Source organism: Rhodnius prolixus, unplaced genomic scaffold (genome assembly GCF_049639745.1).
Source record: "Rhodnius prolixus isolate KJV_2025 unplaced genomic scaffold, Rpr scaffold_7, whole genome shotgun sequence".
Taxonomy (NCBI): Eukaryota; Metazoa; Arthropoda; class Insecta; order Hemiptera; family Reduviidae; genus Rhodnius; species Rhodnius prolixus.
The window spans coordinates 7,510,301-7,527,783 of NW_027411582.1; the positions used below are offsets into that span (position 1 = coordinate 7,510,301).

The 17,483-nt window shown below is 33.7% G+C and overlaps 1 protein-coding gene across 8 annotated transcripts in view; it reads left to right on the top strand.

Annotated features, from left to right (window-relative positions):
• RhoBTB (Rho-related BTB domain containing) overlaps positions 1-17,483 on the top strand; it is an 89,793-nt gene that overhangs the window by 47,098 nt on the left and 25,212 nt on the right. For 4 of the 8 annotated variants that reach the window (XM_074113749.1, XM_074113750.1, XM_074113755.1 and 1 more), the window contains exon 2: positions 16,982-17,137. In XM_074113749.1, coding sequence (XP_073969850.1) covers positions 16,982-17,137 — 156 coding nt within the window. Of the gene's footprint in view, positions 1-15,173; positions 15,197-16,815; positions 16,840-16,930; positions 17,138-17,483 lie in introns of those variants that run through there. The other 4 variants (XM_074113751.1, XM_074113756.1, XM_074113752.1 and 1 more) reach the window with 3 other exon arrangements.

Sequence of the window (17,483 nt, forward strand, 5' to 3'; positions counted from 1 at the left end):
TACTACATGATTGGCAGCAATGCAAATTGACCTTTAAGTACCCTTAAAATCACGAAAAGAACTGGAAAAACTCATGATTTCCTGTGAAAACGTTTTTAATGTTGTTACTATGCGCCTTTTTCCAAGTTATTTCAAATAAAAATTAAAAAAAGCTGCTGTACAGATTTTACAGCACTCAAATTTGAATATTTAAAAGCTAAGCTATCCCCCATCTAAAGCATGTCTTCAGAATACAATTTATGTTCTTAAGAAATAAAGCTACTTTATTATGATGTAATCCACCTTGAAGTTTGTTTAAAAAAACAAACCAATCGACATTAACAGAACAAGTTCCCGAGTTATTTGTTCAAAATATAAATCGTAACTTTTACTTACAAGGCTTTATATAGAACCAGAATTTTATTCAGTAAAAACTTAGGTTACCTATTTTGTTACAAGGAAATGTTACACTCAAGATAGTTCTTACGTTAAGGATTCAAAATTGGCGAAGAATCGGTCAAAATAAAAACAACAACTCGTTCTTTTTGCATAAAAGCAAAAAGAACGAGTTGTTGTTTTTTATTTGGACCGATTCTTCGCCAATTTTGAATCCTTAATTTAATAATTTACTGTCACGAATCCAATATTTATATTCACATTTGTAAGGCAAAAAGACACGAGTTGTTGTTTTTATTTGGACCGATTCTTCGCCAATTTTGAATCCTTAATTTAATAATTTACTGTCAAGAAACCAATATTTATATTCACATTTGTAAGGCAAAAAGACATGAGTTGTTTTTATTTGAACCGATTCTTCGCCAATTTTGAATCCTTAATTTAATAATTTACTGTCGCGAAACCAATATTTATATTCACATTTGTAAGGCAAAAAGACACGAGTTGTTGTTTTTTATTTGGACCGATTCTTCGCCAATTTTGAATCCTTAATTTAATAATTTACAGTCGCGAAACCAATATTTATATTCACATTTGTAAGGCAAAAAGATACGAGTTGTTGTTTTTATTTGGACCGATTCTTCGCCAATTTTGAATCCTTAATTTAATAATTTACTGTCACGAATCCAAGATTTATATTCACATTTGTAAGGAAAAAAAGACACGAGTTGTTGTTTTTATTTGGACCGATTCTTCGCCATTTTTGAATCCTTAATTTAATCATTTACTGTCACGAATCCAATATTTATATTCACATTTGTAAGGCAAAAAGACACGAGTTGTTGTTTTTTATTTGGACCGATTCTTCGCCAATTTTGAATCCTTAATTTAATAATTTACTGTCACGAATCCAATATTTATATTCACATTTGTAAGGTAAAAAAGACACGAGTTGTTGTTTTTTATTTGGACCGATTCTTCGCCAATTTTGAATCCTTAATTTAATAATTTACTGTCACGAATCCAATATTATATTCGTAGTTCTTACGTTAAAATGATCGATATATTATATCGTGTCCTCAAAGGAAAACTTGTAAAATAAATAGAAAAATTTGTTGACAAAAAATATGTCAAACAAAGATATATGATAGGAAAATTTAGTCTGACAATTTTTTACAAAAAAAAGAAGAAGATAATTTTCATTTAATGGAAAAGTTAAGCAATAATGGCGGAATTCTGTTTATTAATATTCTGAGAAAGTGTCTAGTATTTTTGCTTATTAGAATTCTATCAGGTTTCCGGTCGGCTATTTGACCTGAAAAATATTGGTTCGGTGGCCTCCCCCCCCAGTTTGTGGGTGGTGTGCTTTTATCGACCATATGTTTCTTTCATTTTGGACTATAATTTGTTTAAATTTGGATCTTTTAAAAGTAAATAAAGGTAAAGTTTGGTGAAGTGGAAGGGATTAAGCTCAGTGTTTAGATTTCGACTGCGGAGATCTCAGTTTTTGAATCCAGGCTGCTAGTCCTAAGATTTTCTCTTTCTAAAAAGCTTATTTGCAGCTCACTGTCCGGTTATCTGTGACGAGAAAGCCGGCAGTGTGCCCATGACCGCAGATGTTGACGTGCCTTAAATTAAAAATGATAAAATGGAGGAACCAGTAAATTACTGATGTTTATTGTAGTCTTTAGATTTATTTGAGAAACAAAAAGAGTTTACTGTATTTTCGATTTAATTTTTCTCGAAAAACAAAACAAAAAACACGCAATTGGCTTAGATATTTCGTTTATTTGACCAATCGCCAATCAGCCTTAGTTCAATCTAGGCTTGCCAATGCTGATGACCAATTTGGCTCGGGTAGTGTAATCGTTGGATGGGCGCCATTTATCATTGAAATGCCATTAATAACGCATTAAACTTGTTTCCCCCCACCCACCCAATCCCAGATTAAATATTCAATAAACAATTATCGTGGATTATCTTGTCGCTACATCTTCCTGAACGTGGGTTTTATTGTTTCGCGTCAACTAACAGACAGACATACTCAGTTTCCATTGTCGGTCTTTAACCAATATTTCTGTCACTTAAGGTCAGTTTTTTTTCCCCCATGCCTATCTATCATCATCATCATCATAATCATTCCCCCCCCCCCAGTTTACCGCCTAAGCAGTGTTGGGAGTTTTTTGTAGAGTGCGGTCCAACTCTGTCTGTCCCCCGCCAGCTGCTTTCTCTTCTGCCAATCTATTCCTCTCCTCTGACAGGCCTCTCTAACACCTTCCTCCCATTTCCATCTGGGTCTACCTCTCTCTCTTTTCCCTTCCACCTGTGTGCCGTATGCAATCTTTGCTACTCGGCTAGGATCCATGCGTAGCAGGTGTCCCAGCCATCTTAACCTGTTTTCTTCTGTCTTTTCTACAGCTGGTTTGGTTTCAAGCTTTGCCCTGATCGTTGTGTTGCGGATCCTGTCTCTTCTCGTTTTACCTTCCACTTTCCTCAAGAACCTCATTTCGGCGGCTTGAATTTTTGATTTATTTTTAGAGGTTAAGGTCCAGGACTCTCGCTCGAGTATGTTAGGATAGGAAGGAATGATGCTTTATAAACAGCCATTTTTGTAGCCTTAGTCACCTCTCCGTGATTCAGGAAGCCTCTCTTGGTCGCCTCGAACATCCTGCTTGCCGCGCTGACTCTTTCGGTTATTTCCCGATCAAAAAAGCCATTCTCCTGCAGGTGTGCGCCTAGATATTTGAAAGTCTCCACTCTCTCAATCACCTTTCCATTTAATCTGATGACAGGCAAAAAATCCGGGAAACCAATGAGGGTCATCAGATGCCTATCTATTAAAAATTAAATGCATTACTTCAAATTAAGGAGGGACACCTCCCCCAAAAGTTGTGCCCAAAATCTGTAAATTTTATTTTATCACCAGTATACATTTAAGTCCGTTTTTCTTCTTTTTTTTTTGGAGTAGTTCATTGGATCTTTTTTTACAAGAATAAAATTGAATATTTACCCCCACACACACCTCCACCCCTTGTAAGCTCACCCAAATGAAATATCCCTTGGCTATTGTGCAGAAATTCTACCCAAAAATTTTACACCCAATTCCAAATAATTCCCCGTCAATTGCTGCTGGATAAAAATAGAAATACTGATGGAACTTTTAGTAACTGAGCAGTCAAGAGTGCGCATAACATTGCTCCTCCTCCTCCACCTCCCTGGAGGCCAGACTAGGAGTATTATGACGCCGCCGGCCTCTCTGCATATACGCTAACTACGTCATCGTTGGAAATCCAGTACGAACCAGTTGGCGAGTTCCACCACACCAGTTTTTTTTAGACGAAACGAGTATTTTTTTTTGTCTTTTGTCTTTTTATTCTGTACTCACACTAAAAAAACAGACAATTCCCTTCTTCTTATTTACAGGTTTCAATAAATAAATAATCTGCGGTTTTTGTGTGTGTGTGTGTGTGCGGCCTTAGACGTAGTCTTTATCAGACTATCTCCCTTGCCTTAATTCTCTTCCAGACGTCTATCTGACTGCGAGTACCCTCCCAATCGATAGACTTGCACTGTGGCCAACACTTCTTTGTTCTACGTTTGTTTTTAAATGCGCGCTATTTATAGCAACTGTCAGTGCAACCTTGCATTTTTTTAAACGCCTCTTGATTTGAATTGTCTAATTAATTTTATGCACTTTTGAATGTTTTTCTTTATATATATACGAGGTGTGTTCAAAAAGTAACGGGAATTTTCGTTTTTTGAAAAAAATATTTATTTATTCATCTACATTAATATTGTCGCCTTCAAAGTAGTCCCCTTCGTATACAATACACTTGTGCCAGCGCTTTTTCCAATCCTCGAAACACTTCTGAAACTCGATCTTTGTGATAGCTTTCAGCTCTTTCAGCGATTCGCTTTTAATGTCATCTATGCTTGTAAAACGATGGCCTTTTAATGTTCTCTTTATGTTTGGAAATAGAAAAAAGTCACATGGAGCCATGTCTGGCGAATATGGAGGCTGGGGCATCGTTAAAGTTTTGTTTTTGGCCAAAAATTCACGAACAAGCAATGAAGTGTGAGCAGGTGCATTATCGTGGTGCAAAATCCATGAATTGTTTTGCCACAAATCCGGGCGTTTTTTTCGGATTGCTTCACGCAAACGGCGTTGAACTTGTAGGTAGTACTCCTTATTGATTGTTTGACCTTGTGGCAAGAATTCATGATGCACTATGCCATTAAAATCGAAGAACATAGTGAGCATAACCTTCACATTCGACCGCACTTGTCGAGCCTTTTTCGGTCTTGGCGATCCAGTATGCCTCCACTGGGACGATTGAGCCTTAGTTTCGACATCATATCCGTAAACCCATGTTTCGTCACCTATTATAACACGTTTCAGTAGATCCGCATCGTTGTCGACTTCATTGAGTGACTCTTGAGCAACTTCCATTCTCCGCTGTTTTTGTTCGAAATTCAACAATTTTGGAACAAATTTTGCTGCCACACGTTTCATACCCAAAACATCCGAAAAAATTTCATGGCATGAGCCAATTGATATGGCAACATCATCAGCGACTTCTCTGATTGTGATTCGGCGATCGTTCATAACCATTTCTTTCACTTTTTTCACGTTTTCATCGGTTGTTGATGTGCTTGGACGTCCAGGTCGTTCGTCATCTTCAACGTTTTCGCGGCCATCTTGGAAACGCTTATACCACTCGTAAATCCTTGTTTTACTCATAGCAGACTCACCATATGCCTTTATTAACATTTCACACACTTTATTTCATTTTTTACGCAAAATTTAATACAAATTCTTTGATCCATTTTTTTTAACAAACAAAAATCGCCAAGCTCGAAAAACACGTCTAACCTTAACGGCTGCCACTTAAGAAGTAAACAATGAATATTACTGAAAATTTTATCGTACTTCAGGGGCATGTGTACCAACATAATAAAAAAAAAAAAAATTACAGACTCTCCAAACCCGCGAAATTTAAAAATTCCCGTTACTTTTTGAACACACCTCGTATATATATAATTGTTTTTCTCTTTTCCTGCTATATTAAAAGTAATAATAAAATATAGTTAAGGTCAGGAAGTTTAGTGCGAGACGGTAACGGAAGTGAAGTCGAAATCTCTACACCAAACTGATTAATCTAACTCTGAGTATGGATGAAATTCCGAAACCGACCGGATGTACACTAAACAAGCATGCTGCGACAGGATAAAATAAAAAAAATATTATAACCTTTTGTTTTACAATGTTTACGGTCTTTGGTTAAAAAAAAAAAAAATCAAGGCACGTTAACATCAAAGGTCTTTGGTGCTCGGAGCTTTTTTCAGCTCACTGCTGAAGGGTATGAAAGGTATATAGTTAGCTATTTCGCGGCAGAATTCGGCTAGGATGACAGTCTAGAATAAAGGTTTTTGGTTAAAGACGTGTACGGGGGATTATGGAAGGCTAACACACATGGAGGGATATCCTATTCTAGTGTATCGTGTAGAGGAATTCGTTCGGAGTAGTTTTACTATTACAGAAGGGTTCAGGTTTCAGGCGGAGCAGACGTAGAGTAACATCCACCTTAAGGCCACTTTGTAGAGGAACAGTTAGTTCTGTATACAGTCATCTGAGGATGAAGGAAAAAGGTGGTGTTGTAAGTCAGTCCAGTTTACCGGAAATGACTTTGTGCTGCACATAAAGGTCAGTTTCTTGTCAAAGTCAAGACGTGATTAGTTCTAATGTTTAGTCGCTACAGTAGTTGCGCTAAGTTAATGGCGGAACTAGAAGATGGTAACAAAATATGACGTATCAATGATGATACAAAAAAAAAATGGGCGGTAGGCTATAGGCTATAAAAAGGTTTGATCAATTCTAATCAACATCATCATTAGTGGTGAACCAAGTCGGATGATTTGTAGTTTTAGTGAAAATCGTGTATTATCATATCCAAACGTATTTTCAGGCTGTCTAGTAAATTCAGAATAATTAAAGATTTAAATTTAACAGTCTAACACAACTGTGAAAACAAAACTCACGTCTAATCGATTTACTCACAACATTTCATGTGCGCATAAACTACATGAAAATATTTCATTGCGCTTAAAAAAAAGAAGTGGAAATCTTCGAACCACAACTACGCATCTACCCTCTCCCCAAAACTAGAGCGTTTCGAAGGTTAAAAGATTTTAAAATTGTACAAAATAAAAAAGGAAATGTTACTGTCAGTTCCTGTTGCTCTCTCGTATTATTTATTAATATTATTAAGCCTTTGTTCACATGTTTAACCTTCAATTTTCGAAGGCCAGTCACATGTTTACGTTCTTATATTTTATTCCTGTTTCTTCTTTAACATATTAATCGCTAAGTAGAGTTATTTGTATTTTATATTTATAATTTATTTACATTAAACTATAATAAAAATAATAATACACAATATTCCGCAATCATATTCTAAACACCTGCAATAAAAAAGGTAGTTCCGGTATTATAATCGCAAATGATCGAGAAATCGATGCGCTCCAACCTCGCCCCCTCACAAAAAAATTAATCAATTTTTAATTTAGCTTCACAACATATATGTTATTTAATGGCACCATTTTGTAATAAATAATTATGGTACTTTCGGTCAGTTTATTTTTTTTTTAAATTTGAATTTACGGATAGATACGTAATCCTTGTTTAATTAAAACTGTCCGGTAGGACAGTTGTATAAGGGTTGACCATCAAAAACTGCACGAAAAAGCGTAACGTTGAAAAACACCCAACTTTGACAATTTTTTTCTATTTTTCTATAAAAGATAAAATTCCCAAATTTTCTTTAAAATAGAGGGGAAAACCTCCTTTATAACTGTAATTTTTTTGCAACAACCCAGATCTAATAGGTTTCGAGAAAAAAGTTGCTAAAAATGAGCAAAATATTTAATAGGTCTTAGACTTTCTCTTTTATAATTATGTTATAGATTTAACACTAAACCTACCGACATTTATGCAATAACTATTCCTATCGTGAGCGGTCAGATGACCGGACTTTAAATTAATTTAAATTTCTTATTTTACAATAAAGATAATAATTATTTAACAATAAAAAAAAGCGTAGTTTCTTTTGTTTAAAAATAAATATCGTAGATTTTACTCTTTATTGCATCATTTTTGATAATTATAGGCTTCTCAATTGCACATTTCCCGTATACGTATTTTTTACAGTTTATGCTGCATTTTTTAGTCTAATTGCCTTTTTCAGTATCTTATTTGGCTATTTTCCGACCAATTGTTCGTGTACTAATATTTGCCATGCTTTTGCAAATGGTAACACAAATTTTGCCTTTGTGGTAATTTCACTTCCGGTAGTTTTTGATACAAAATCCATGCATTTATCCCTGCTAAGTCTAGGATATTGAAAACTATTTGTTGAGGCGATCTCCGAGATTTTCCACGGTTACATTTCTTCCACGAGCTGTATACATTTCGGCTAATTTCAGAGCGACATACTCCCCTAGCGGAACTATAGGTTCTCTGCTTTCACGTATTCCCCCCAAAAAAATGGAAAGCCCTTTTATTAATTACATCGTACGCTAGCCACAAGATTTGATACCAAATTTGTCCGGTTCATTTGGGCATGTACTGAGTTGAATTTGTTGGGAACAAATGTCCTTTGGAAGAGATATATGCTCTTGGTTAGAAACAGTTTTGACTCTACTCTACGAATTTGTTCCAAAATTTAGAAATCAAAGCAAATTTATCGATTTGTAAAGCGATGATTTCTTTGATCATCTCGAATAAAGCTCAAAATTTCTACTCGTCTACAAATTTCTGCTCACGGTGTTTGAGAAGAATGCTCGTCCCTATTTTTTGTTCCATAGAAAAAGGCAATATCGTACATTTTTTGCCCCTTATGCACCACATTCAAACAATAATCCGCTAAATGCATTATCAAATTGAGTTTTTGAGAGAATTCTGTTACAAAAATAAATAAATAAATAAAATAAAATATTAAATCATAAGTAAATAAAATGAAAATATTCAGCCGGTCAAATGACCGGTCGTGGTAGGTTTAGTGTTAAGAAAAATTAGTCAACATTTTCTCTGTACCGGAAAGACGAAGAGATTACAATTCTTCATGTTGAGTGCTTACCAGAAATACTTGTTTTTAATTCTCCCAAAAGTAAAAAATTATAAAATTAGTATCTTTTCTTATCGAATTTATATTAAACCTAACCTTAAAATGAATCATAAGAACAATTGAATTGGAAAGATAACAGCTTTTAAAGACGAGTGCTCTATTGTTTGTCAGCTGTCGACACCCATATTTTGTGAAGCTATAACAGTCATTATTATGAATCACAGTGTTTGCGTTGGTGTTGACAGATGGATATGGGAATCTACTAGTATTCTACTTCATAGCGTTCATAAATTGTGAAAAATGTATTTCCCAAATTATGTTTTTCTTTTTCTTTTTTCTTTGATTTCCGTGAGACACTTAAGGGGATGTTACGTCAGTACTTCGTGACAGAATTAGCCCTTAAGCTGTAAAGTCTCTTAAGCTATAATCTCGTCTTTGTTGCTTTCTCTTATTGGCTAAAGTTTCACTACTTCGTGATTTTTGACAGAATTAACCCTTAAGCTTTAAAGTCTCTTAAGCTATAATCTCGTCTTTGTTGCTTTCTCTTATAGGCTTAAGTTCCACTGCTTCGTATCAGGCAATTGGACATTTTACCTCTTTAAAAAAAATCTTGAAATCTGAACCAAAAAATAGAATTGAAATTCAAAAGTTTTCAGATTATTATGGCAATCTTTGTGGAGGTAGACTCTGAAATTTTTGGGCAGTTAACCTCCCCCTTTTAGAAAAATTTAGTAATCAGTAACAGTGAAAACGGAAATGCCTTACAAAATTGTTTTTTAAAAAAAGCTACCCAATTACAATAAAATGATGACGTAATACTTTAAAGGTCACCAACCTTAAGCAGTATTTCCTTTGATTAAGGGTCAACAACAAAGAAAATTCATATGATCTAGATAGCCAAAGCTATTACAATGCTTGTGGCTTGCATGCGATTAAGTTCAAGGAATTGAAAATGAGATTTTAGCATGTGCAAACACAATACTTATGTTTGTGCATATATAATATATATTCTAATCGATTTAATCTTAGCATAAATTTATACAAACTTTTTATTATATTTTGAAAGAAATTAGTGGGATAATTCTTGTTAATTCTGGTACCCAATTCTCTTTTCTTTGAAAGGTGTCTTCATTCTAGTAATTTTATTAAATATTAAATTTTGATATTTAGTAGCGTTTATTTGGTTTTAAGTTTCTTCAATAATTAATGTTAACAGCTATCTCGATATTTGGTATTACCTTTAGATATCAACTAACAACATCTTACGATATAAAGATTTCCATTAACCTGCGAGTTCTCTTACTAAGAGGCGGACAAATTGTTAAGAAGGGGCACGCACTCTAAGGAGATCATTTTTGGTTGAAACAGTTTTCTGAGAAAAAATTTTCAAATAAATGTGGGATATGCTATTTGATGGATTAATTGTAGCCAATTGGAATCTACCAATTAGATTCCCTTGCGGAAATCCAGGGTTCGAATCCCAGCTACCGGCTCTTAGATTTTCTTTTCCTAGTTTAGATTTTCTTTACAGCTCACTGTCAGATGATGATGATGGCACATAAACAGGCTTGTTCCTTTTTTCAAAAATACATTTTACCTATTATCATTAATTTTAGGGGGATTTTTTTGTAGTGATAGGTGAAGTTGGGGTTAGGTCAGATGAGCGGGATGGAACCTGTGCCCCAAAAGAGACTTATTGTGCCAGCTACCCTTTTTTGGATCTAGAAAGACGAAATCTCTCCTGCTAAAGAGGTTGAGGACTTTCCCTACTAGTTCTTTTTGCGCTAATATCTCCTTTCGCTCTTTGAGACCAAAGGTAGCGCAACCATTCGATTGCAACGCAATGGAACAACAGGTGAGAGGCCATTTCCTCCTCTTCCTGACACAAGCTGCACACATCGGTTCCTTTGCTAATAAGCCTCCATCTTGTACAGATGGGTGAAGTTAAGTTCTTCTTTAAAATGGCGTGACAGTATAGGGTAAACTGTTCTAAAATCAGTAAAATATCTTACTATCTGTCTCGTAATATGAAATATCTAAACCAAAACTTCTAAGTAGAGGATCAATTTTTCATTTTTTATTTTGATTTTCTGTGTGAAAAACGTGTTTTCAGAGTTTTCAAAATCTCCCCCTTTAATTGACTCTTTTTTTTTTTCAAGCACCCAGAAGAAAAGATTATGAAAACTTATTGTCGAGATTTTTCTTGTTTTTCTCCCCTCCCACCAATTTTCCGGTACACTCTTTAGTTTAGCTTTCCTGTTGTCGTCACCCTCAATTTGATGTAAATGATGCTCAACTGTTGATCTCGGCCCACCTGTAGATCCAGTATAGACCTTTGCCGAGTTGGTTGACAAGGGGCTGTGTCTGCTATATACACTGGCCGCTATTGGACGTCATCAACTACCGCGCAACTCCTCCACCATTCTCTTCACCGACAAGAGCCTTCCTTCCTTCCCCCTCCCATTCTCTCTCTCACTCTCTCTGCCCCCCGAAAATTCCCTGAACACTGATGAGAGTTATTTATTGATGCATTTTTTTCTTTGTGACATATTTTGTCAATAGTATTTTGTATAACCTCTGAACATTTATTACGTAGTTTACATTTCGGATAATCATTAGCGTATCGTAACTATTGCGGTCACAGTTTCGCTTAGACTTCTTTTAAAAAAATATCAAAACATGATTCTTGGTTGTCGTGTTAGAACAAAACATGTTTACGAGTCAATCGAAACATGTTAGAACGAAACATATATAGTCAATATATAGTCAATATAGTCAATCTAGACTATCGTAGAGCTTGTTTTACATTCTTGAATAGTGGGCGCCATTTAAATAAAATAAATAAAAATAATATTCAAAAAATTAAAAATAACATTAAATTTTTAAATGAAGAAAATTTATAAAACGTGTTCCCAAGTTAAAAATAAAAACTTTTAAACAAACAGATGGGCTATAAATATAACATAAAGTCGACGGACTGTAACCTTGGCAACGTTTTCTTTTATGTATAATTATTTTTAATTGTTTAATAATTATTATTTATAGAATATAATAGCATTTAGTGGGTAAATTCATCGCATTTATCTGCAATTATGGGGGTCCTACGCATTACTTACTTACACTTTATTTCTCTAATGTAAGTGGAAGCTTAGCGTATTTTTTGCCAATCAGAATTAACCAAATAGTCTTTACGTGTTTGTTCTCATGAACAAACTTCAAATCTATGTTTGTTTGCGTATTATTAGAGAATTAGAGCGTATTTATTACCATGAGTCATGTTAGTATTGTAAATTGCAAAGTTACTGTCTTGTTTTTTCTCTTTACCGAAGTAAACTTTATGTTGTTTGATGTCAAATCAGTATATACAGGGTGAACCAGTAAGTATTGTCCATAGGCCTACTGTGTATAGTACATCTAAAGTGAAGTACAAAGACGTATTGGCGTATCTTTTCCTCTGCTCTTGAGTGACGTCAATTTAAAGGTTTTTTTCTAAAATCATTACTTTTTTTCCAATAAAAATGTTATTACTCAATAAGTTTTAGTCCGAATTCGATTCTGATGACACGGTTAGAAAGACAGATAAATTTTCTAAAAATTGATACCATTTTGAAGCATAAGTTATTCTCCAAACAGCCTCAATCTCTCTCCGAATGCTGGAAAAATAAAAGTTATCGAAATTTTCAAGAAAACTCATTCGGCTCTTATGTGATCATTATCAGACCCAGGTGCTAGCACTTTTTATAAAAGTTTCCTTGTTTAGTGGGCTTTCAAACGGTATATCATTTTCCAGGATTCCTTTTATCTTCGTATGAGAAATTACTTTTGTTTTATAAGAAAACGTGTTCACGAGCACTCAACAGTGTTAGTTATCAAGTTGTTTAATTCATTAAAAACTCTTTTAGATGGACCAGTAGTCAATTATTAAAGTAGATTGTCTTTAAATAAAGAAGTCAAAGGTTACAAATTGCAATAAAAAGAAAGAAAAATAAATAAATAAATATATCTAAACTCTGAAATATTTGAGAAAATGTTAGGAAATATTTTAAACAAGTACTACTTTTATAAAAAAAAATTCATATAGTTTGTATTTAATCCAAATTACAATTTCGCACACAACTACCCTGTTGAAAAAGAAAAAAAAGTGAATAAGTCTTAACAACCCTTTGAACCCACTAACAGATAATCGTTCTATCTGAATTAGGTATTAACCAATTCAACAAGGTGTCTTACAAATAAACTTCCCTTATCCGTTAGACTTGGTTTCAAAATTTACTATTGTACCATAACACTGTTGAGTACTCGTGAACACGTTTTCTGGTAAAACAAACGTAATTTCTCATACGAAGATAAAAGGAATCCTGGAAAATGATATACCGTTTGAAAGCCCATTAAACAAGGAAACTTTTATAAAAAGTGCCACCACCTAGGTCTGATAATGATCACGTAAGGGCTGAATGAGTTTTCTTGAAAATTTCGATTACAATTATTTTCCCAGTATCCAGGAGGAAGATTGAGGCTGTTTGGAGAATAGCATATGCTTCAAAATGGAATCAATTTTTAAAAAATTTATCTGTCTTTCTAACCGTGTCATCAGACTCGAATTCGGACTAAAACTTTTTGAGTAATAACATTTTTATTGGAAAAAAGTAATGATTTAGAAAAAAACTTTAAAGTGACGTCACTCAAGAACAGAGGAAAATATGAAGTTGGCCAATACGTCATTGAACTCCACACTGGTTCACCCTGTATATTTTGTAATGAAATGATTACTGATTTATTATCAAATTCTAGTAGACAATTTTTATTTTTAAATAAAATGTTTACATTCAGCCTAGTTAAACCGGATGTTCAGTTAAAACGAGCGGTGTTCTTGGCCAAGAAATTTCAGACTTTAGTCGTAGATGTTGCGTATTTCTCTTTAAAAGTGTGGATAAGTTATTTTTATGACCTGATATATTGTCTTAGCGAAACTTCTCTATCCGACTAAGGCAACTGTCCTTTGAAATCGAAAATTTTTTGAGAAGAGCACAGAAGCCGACAATTTAGGTGGATACCTTCTACTCTTTCACCGAGTTCTCCTTGAACAATACTCCCATCCAAATAAAAACATCCTCCAGTAAAAATGATTGATCATTTCCAGTTTATCGGACTAAGATCCAAAACATTATCGTCTAGTTTCCTTTAATACTTTTTATTTCATAACTCTGATACGATCATAGCTCTTTCTGATATTACTTTTTACAGAAATTTTTATAATTTCTTGTAATAATTCTCAATCCTCTATTAATCGGGAGGATACAATAATTTTTATGGATATTTATCTAATGATAATAAATATAATCAATCGCCTGTACTTTAACCTCTACTATCGCGTTCTGTTTGTCTATGTGTCTGTATCCGTTCGTTTACTTTTTGATAACGAATTTTTCATGTTTAATTATTAATAATTATGTTTTTATTCTCTCTCTCTCTCTCTCTCTCTCTCTCTCTCTCTCTCTCTAAATGCATCTATCCATTTTAATAAAATTGAAAATAATAATACAAAAATTTATTTTAACATAAAAGGATAAAACATATAAAATACTTCAACGCTTAAATGACTCTAATTCACTTAAGGCGCTAAGGTAGCTGAGCAGTTGTAGGCTAGACCCGCAAAGCTAAGATGTATTGTTGGTTTAGTAGGTTCGATTCCCTATCTCTTAGTCTTGGATTTTATTTAATGGTTAATATGAGAAATTTATAGTAAAGTATGTTAGGCGGTTATAGGCTAGACCCGCAAAGCTAAGATGTATTGTTGGTTTAGTGGGTTCGATTCCCTATCTCTAGGTCTTGGTTTTTATTTAATGGTTAATTTGAGAAATTTACAGTAAAGTATGTTAGGCGGTTATAGGCTAGACCCGCAAAGCTAAGATGTATTGTTGGTTTAGTGGGTTCGATTCCCTGTCTCTAAGTCTTGGATTTTATTTAATGGTTAATATGAGAAATTTACAGTAAAGTATGTTAGGCGGTTATAGGCTAGACCCGCAAAGCTAAGATATATTGCGGCACTAGGCTACATTCCCGGTCGAGAACTTTAATGTTTAATAAAAAAAATTAAAATAATTAATATAAATTAATTTAAGTAATTATATAAATTAATTGGTAGTTGGTCGTTAAGCCCTTACTTAGTTCTAATTGAGCAATTTTCTTTTCATCGTTCTGATTGGTACACTAACGTTCTGGGAAATGCCATTCAAAATTGGATTTGGATTAAAAATAATCCACAGTGATCCTACAGAATTCCTTTTATCCATAAATCCATGCTTTTCTGATCATTTCCTTTAAAATATCATCTCTCATTTTTACACGATCACCCAGGCGATTAAAACGCCATTAGTTTCGTGATTTCTTTTCTTTAAGTGATTTATTTATTTTATTTATTTATTTAAGTGATGAAAGCCAATTTAGCTTCTCCGATTGGTGTGTTTATGAGGCGCGATTTCAAGCATTCATTAAATAAATTAAATTATCACTCATAAAGCAATAAAGTAGGTGTAATAATTGCAATTTCAAAAAAAATGACTGCAATTATTTATTAATTATCACATTTTAATACTTTTTACGGTTACATTTATTTATTTATTATTTTTACAAATTTTACTTTTTTATTACTTTATTTTTAAACAAAGTAAGCAGGGGCGACACCACCCTATATTTAGGTAAGACTTAGTTTTATTTTATTTTTATTTTTTACTTTTGCTTGAATGTTTATTTATAGCTAATAAAAGGTTCATGTATTTATTAATTACAATTTATCTAGAATTCTCGTCTTCCATCCGTTTCTTGTAGAAGTGGGTGAGATCGTGATGGGAAGTGGCAAAGATCGTGGACGTTATTAAGAGGGGGAGGATTGCCACTGGACCATAAAGGGGATGATGGTACCTTGGAGATACCAGAACTCTCACCCAGTTGTTTGTTTTATCGTTGAATGACGTCAAACTTCCCACAAAAGCTATTTCAAAGTTTCTTACATTTTCCCCTAAAACTTATAACAAAATTTAGCGTTAAAATGCAAAATTTGTAGATAATTAACCCAATTGTTTTTTCATTTTTAGAAAATTTCAAATTCTAGCTTATCTGTAAAAAGCAATACCACAACAACAACAACAACAACAGAAAAAAATACACGTGATTTTTATTATTGTTGTTTATATACCCAATATTGCAACATAATTATGATCGATTCGTCATTTTAATAATAAATAGGAAACATAAACAGAAGATTCCATTTGTAGTTTTCTCTTCTATTTCTAGTTTCTAGATGAGCTGTAAAAATGGAATATTTGATCAACAGGTACCAGCGTTTAAATAATGATGTATTTATGTGATTGTGCTCGACATTAGTTGATCAATTTTTGCAAACACGATTTACAAAAACTACTAGTTTGTGACAATAATCGATCTATTTAGTACTTTATCTCTATTATTTTTTTTTTTTTCGAATTTTTGGCTCGATTCCCAGCTTGCTTTTCTTAGGAGCCTCTAACAGCTCACTGGATAACCTGGCCTGTAACGAGAAATCACCTCACCGGTGGCTGACAATGCACTGATAAGGGCTCCAAGTGCCCTTTTTATCGTTTGATGTTGGTGCGCTTTAAATGTCTGCGAAAATGCTGATTGGATTGTCCGATAATTTTTTAAAGATTAATAATGGGAGAAAAAAAAGAGGGATGTGGACTAGACACTTCAGGGATCTTGGCGAACCTCAGGATATGCCAGCCTTACCCTGACATCCCTCGAGAAATTTTTTCGAACATAATCCCAATTTTAAACATTTAAAGAATTATTGAGTATTTATATTATAATATTTAGTAAAGACTTTACTAATTCAATTAAATATATAATTGACAAAAATAACTTCTAAGTAAGTAAGTAATAACTTATAAATGAGTATTAAAGTAAAATAAATAACAATATAATTAAAATCAATTTTAAAAAAACCGCCATAGTTTGCTGCCGTTAGAGTAACCTGTTATAACCTCTACACAGATAGCTGAGTATAACCTTACCTCAATACAGTCGGTTGAACATTAGCTCTACACCAACCTTATCTAATTGCGTTAGAACTTTTGGCCAATGATCGTGCATTATCTTTTGTCAATAGTATAAATACCCAACTTTAATTAAGGGTATTTATTACAAAAAAGAAAAGTGTAAAGTTAGTAAGTGAAATTGCCTGACTTAAGTAGCATGGACTTTGAAAGTTCAATAAAATTGAAGTACACAAAGAAACTGTTGGAACTTAAAAGAATAATGGTAACACAAATGGCTAAAGAAAGTCTTACACCTTTTTACATAACAGGTTTATTTGGTTTAACAATACTTCTATTCCTTGCCATTTTCTCTACATTCAAGATGAATAAGAAACCTTATTGAATTGCTATTGTTAATAGGTGGTGCCGCCCTAGGAATGTCTGTGAATAATGGATAACGAACATCACCAGGAATTGGTGAAATGCGTGGTCGTGGGAGACACTGCTGTTGGTAAGACAAGACTGATCTGCGCCCGAGCTTGCAACAAACAACTCTCGCTGTCGCAACTACTGACTACTCACGTACCTACGGTGTGGGCCATCGACCAGTACAGGATCTATAAAGATGTAAGTGAAGATGTCAAGTTTATTGACTTATAAAAGTAAGTAGAGTTGTAGATTGATCTTCCAGTTGTTGAAACTATAGTTGTTGACAAATTGGTCTTTACTCTATGATATTTTGAACGGACAACCTGATTCTATCCTCAGTCGGTAGAACAACAAATTGTGTACCAATAATGGGAGTCGAAATTTAAAAAAAAAAAAAAACAATTTAAACTTTACTGAACTGGAAAAAGTACTTGTAATGAAGTGATTAGGGAATATTCATGAATCAGAAAAAAGATTTAGTCAGTTAATGACAGTGCGGATCAATCATGACTAACTGCTCAATTCTTGTTGTTTGATTCCCTTT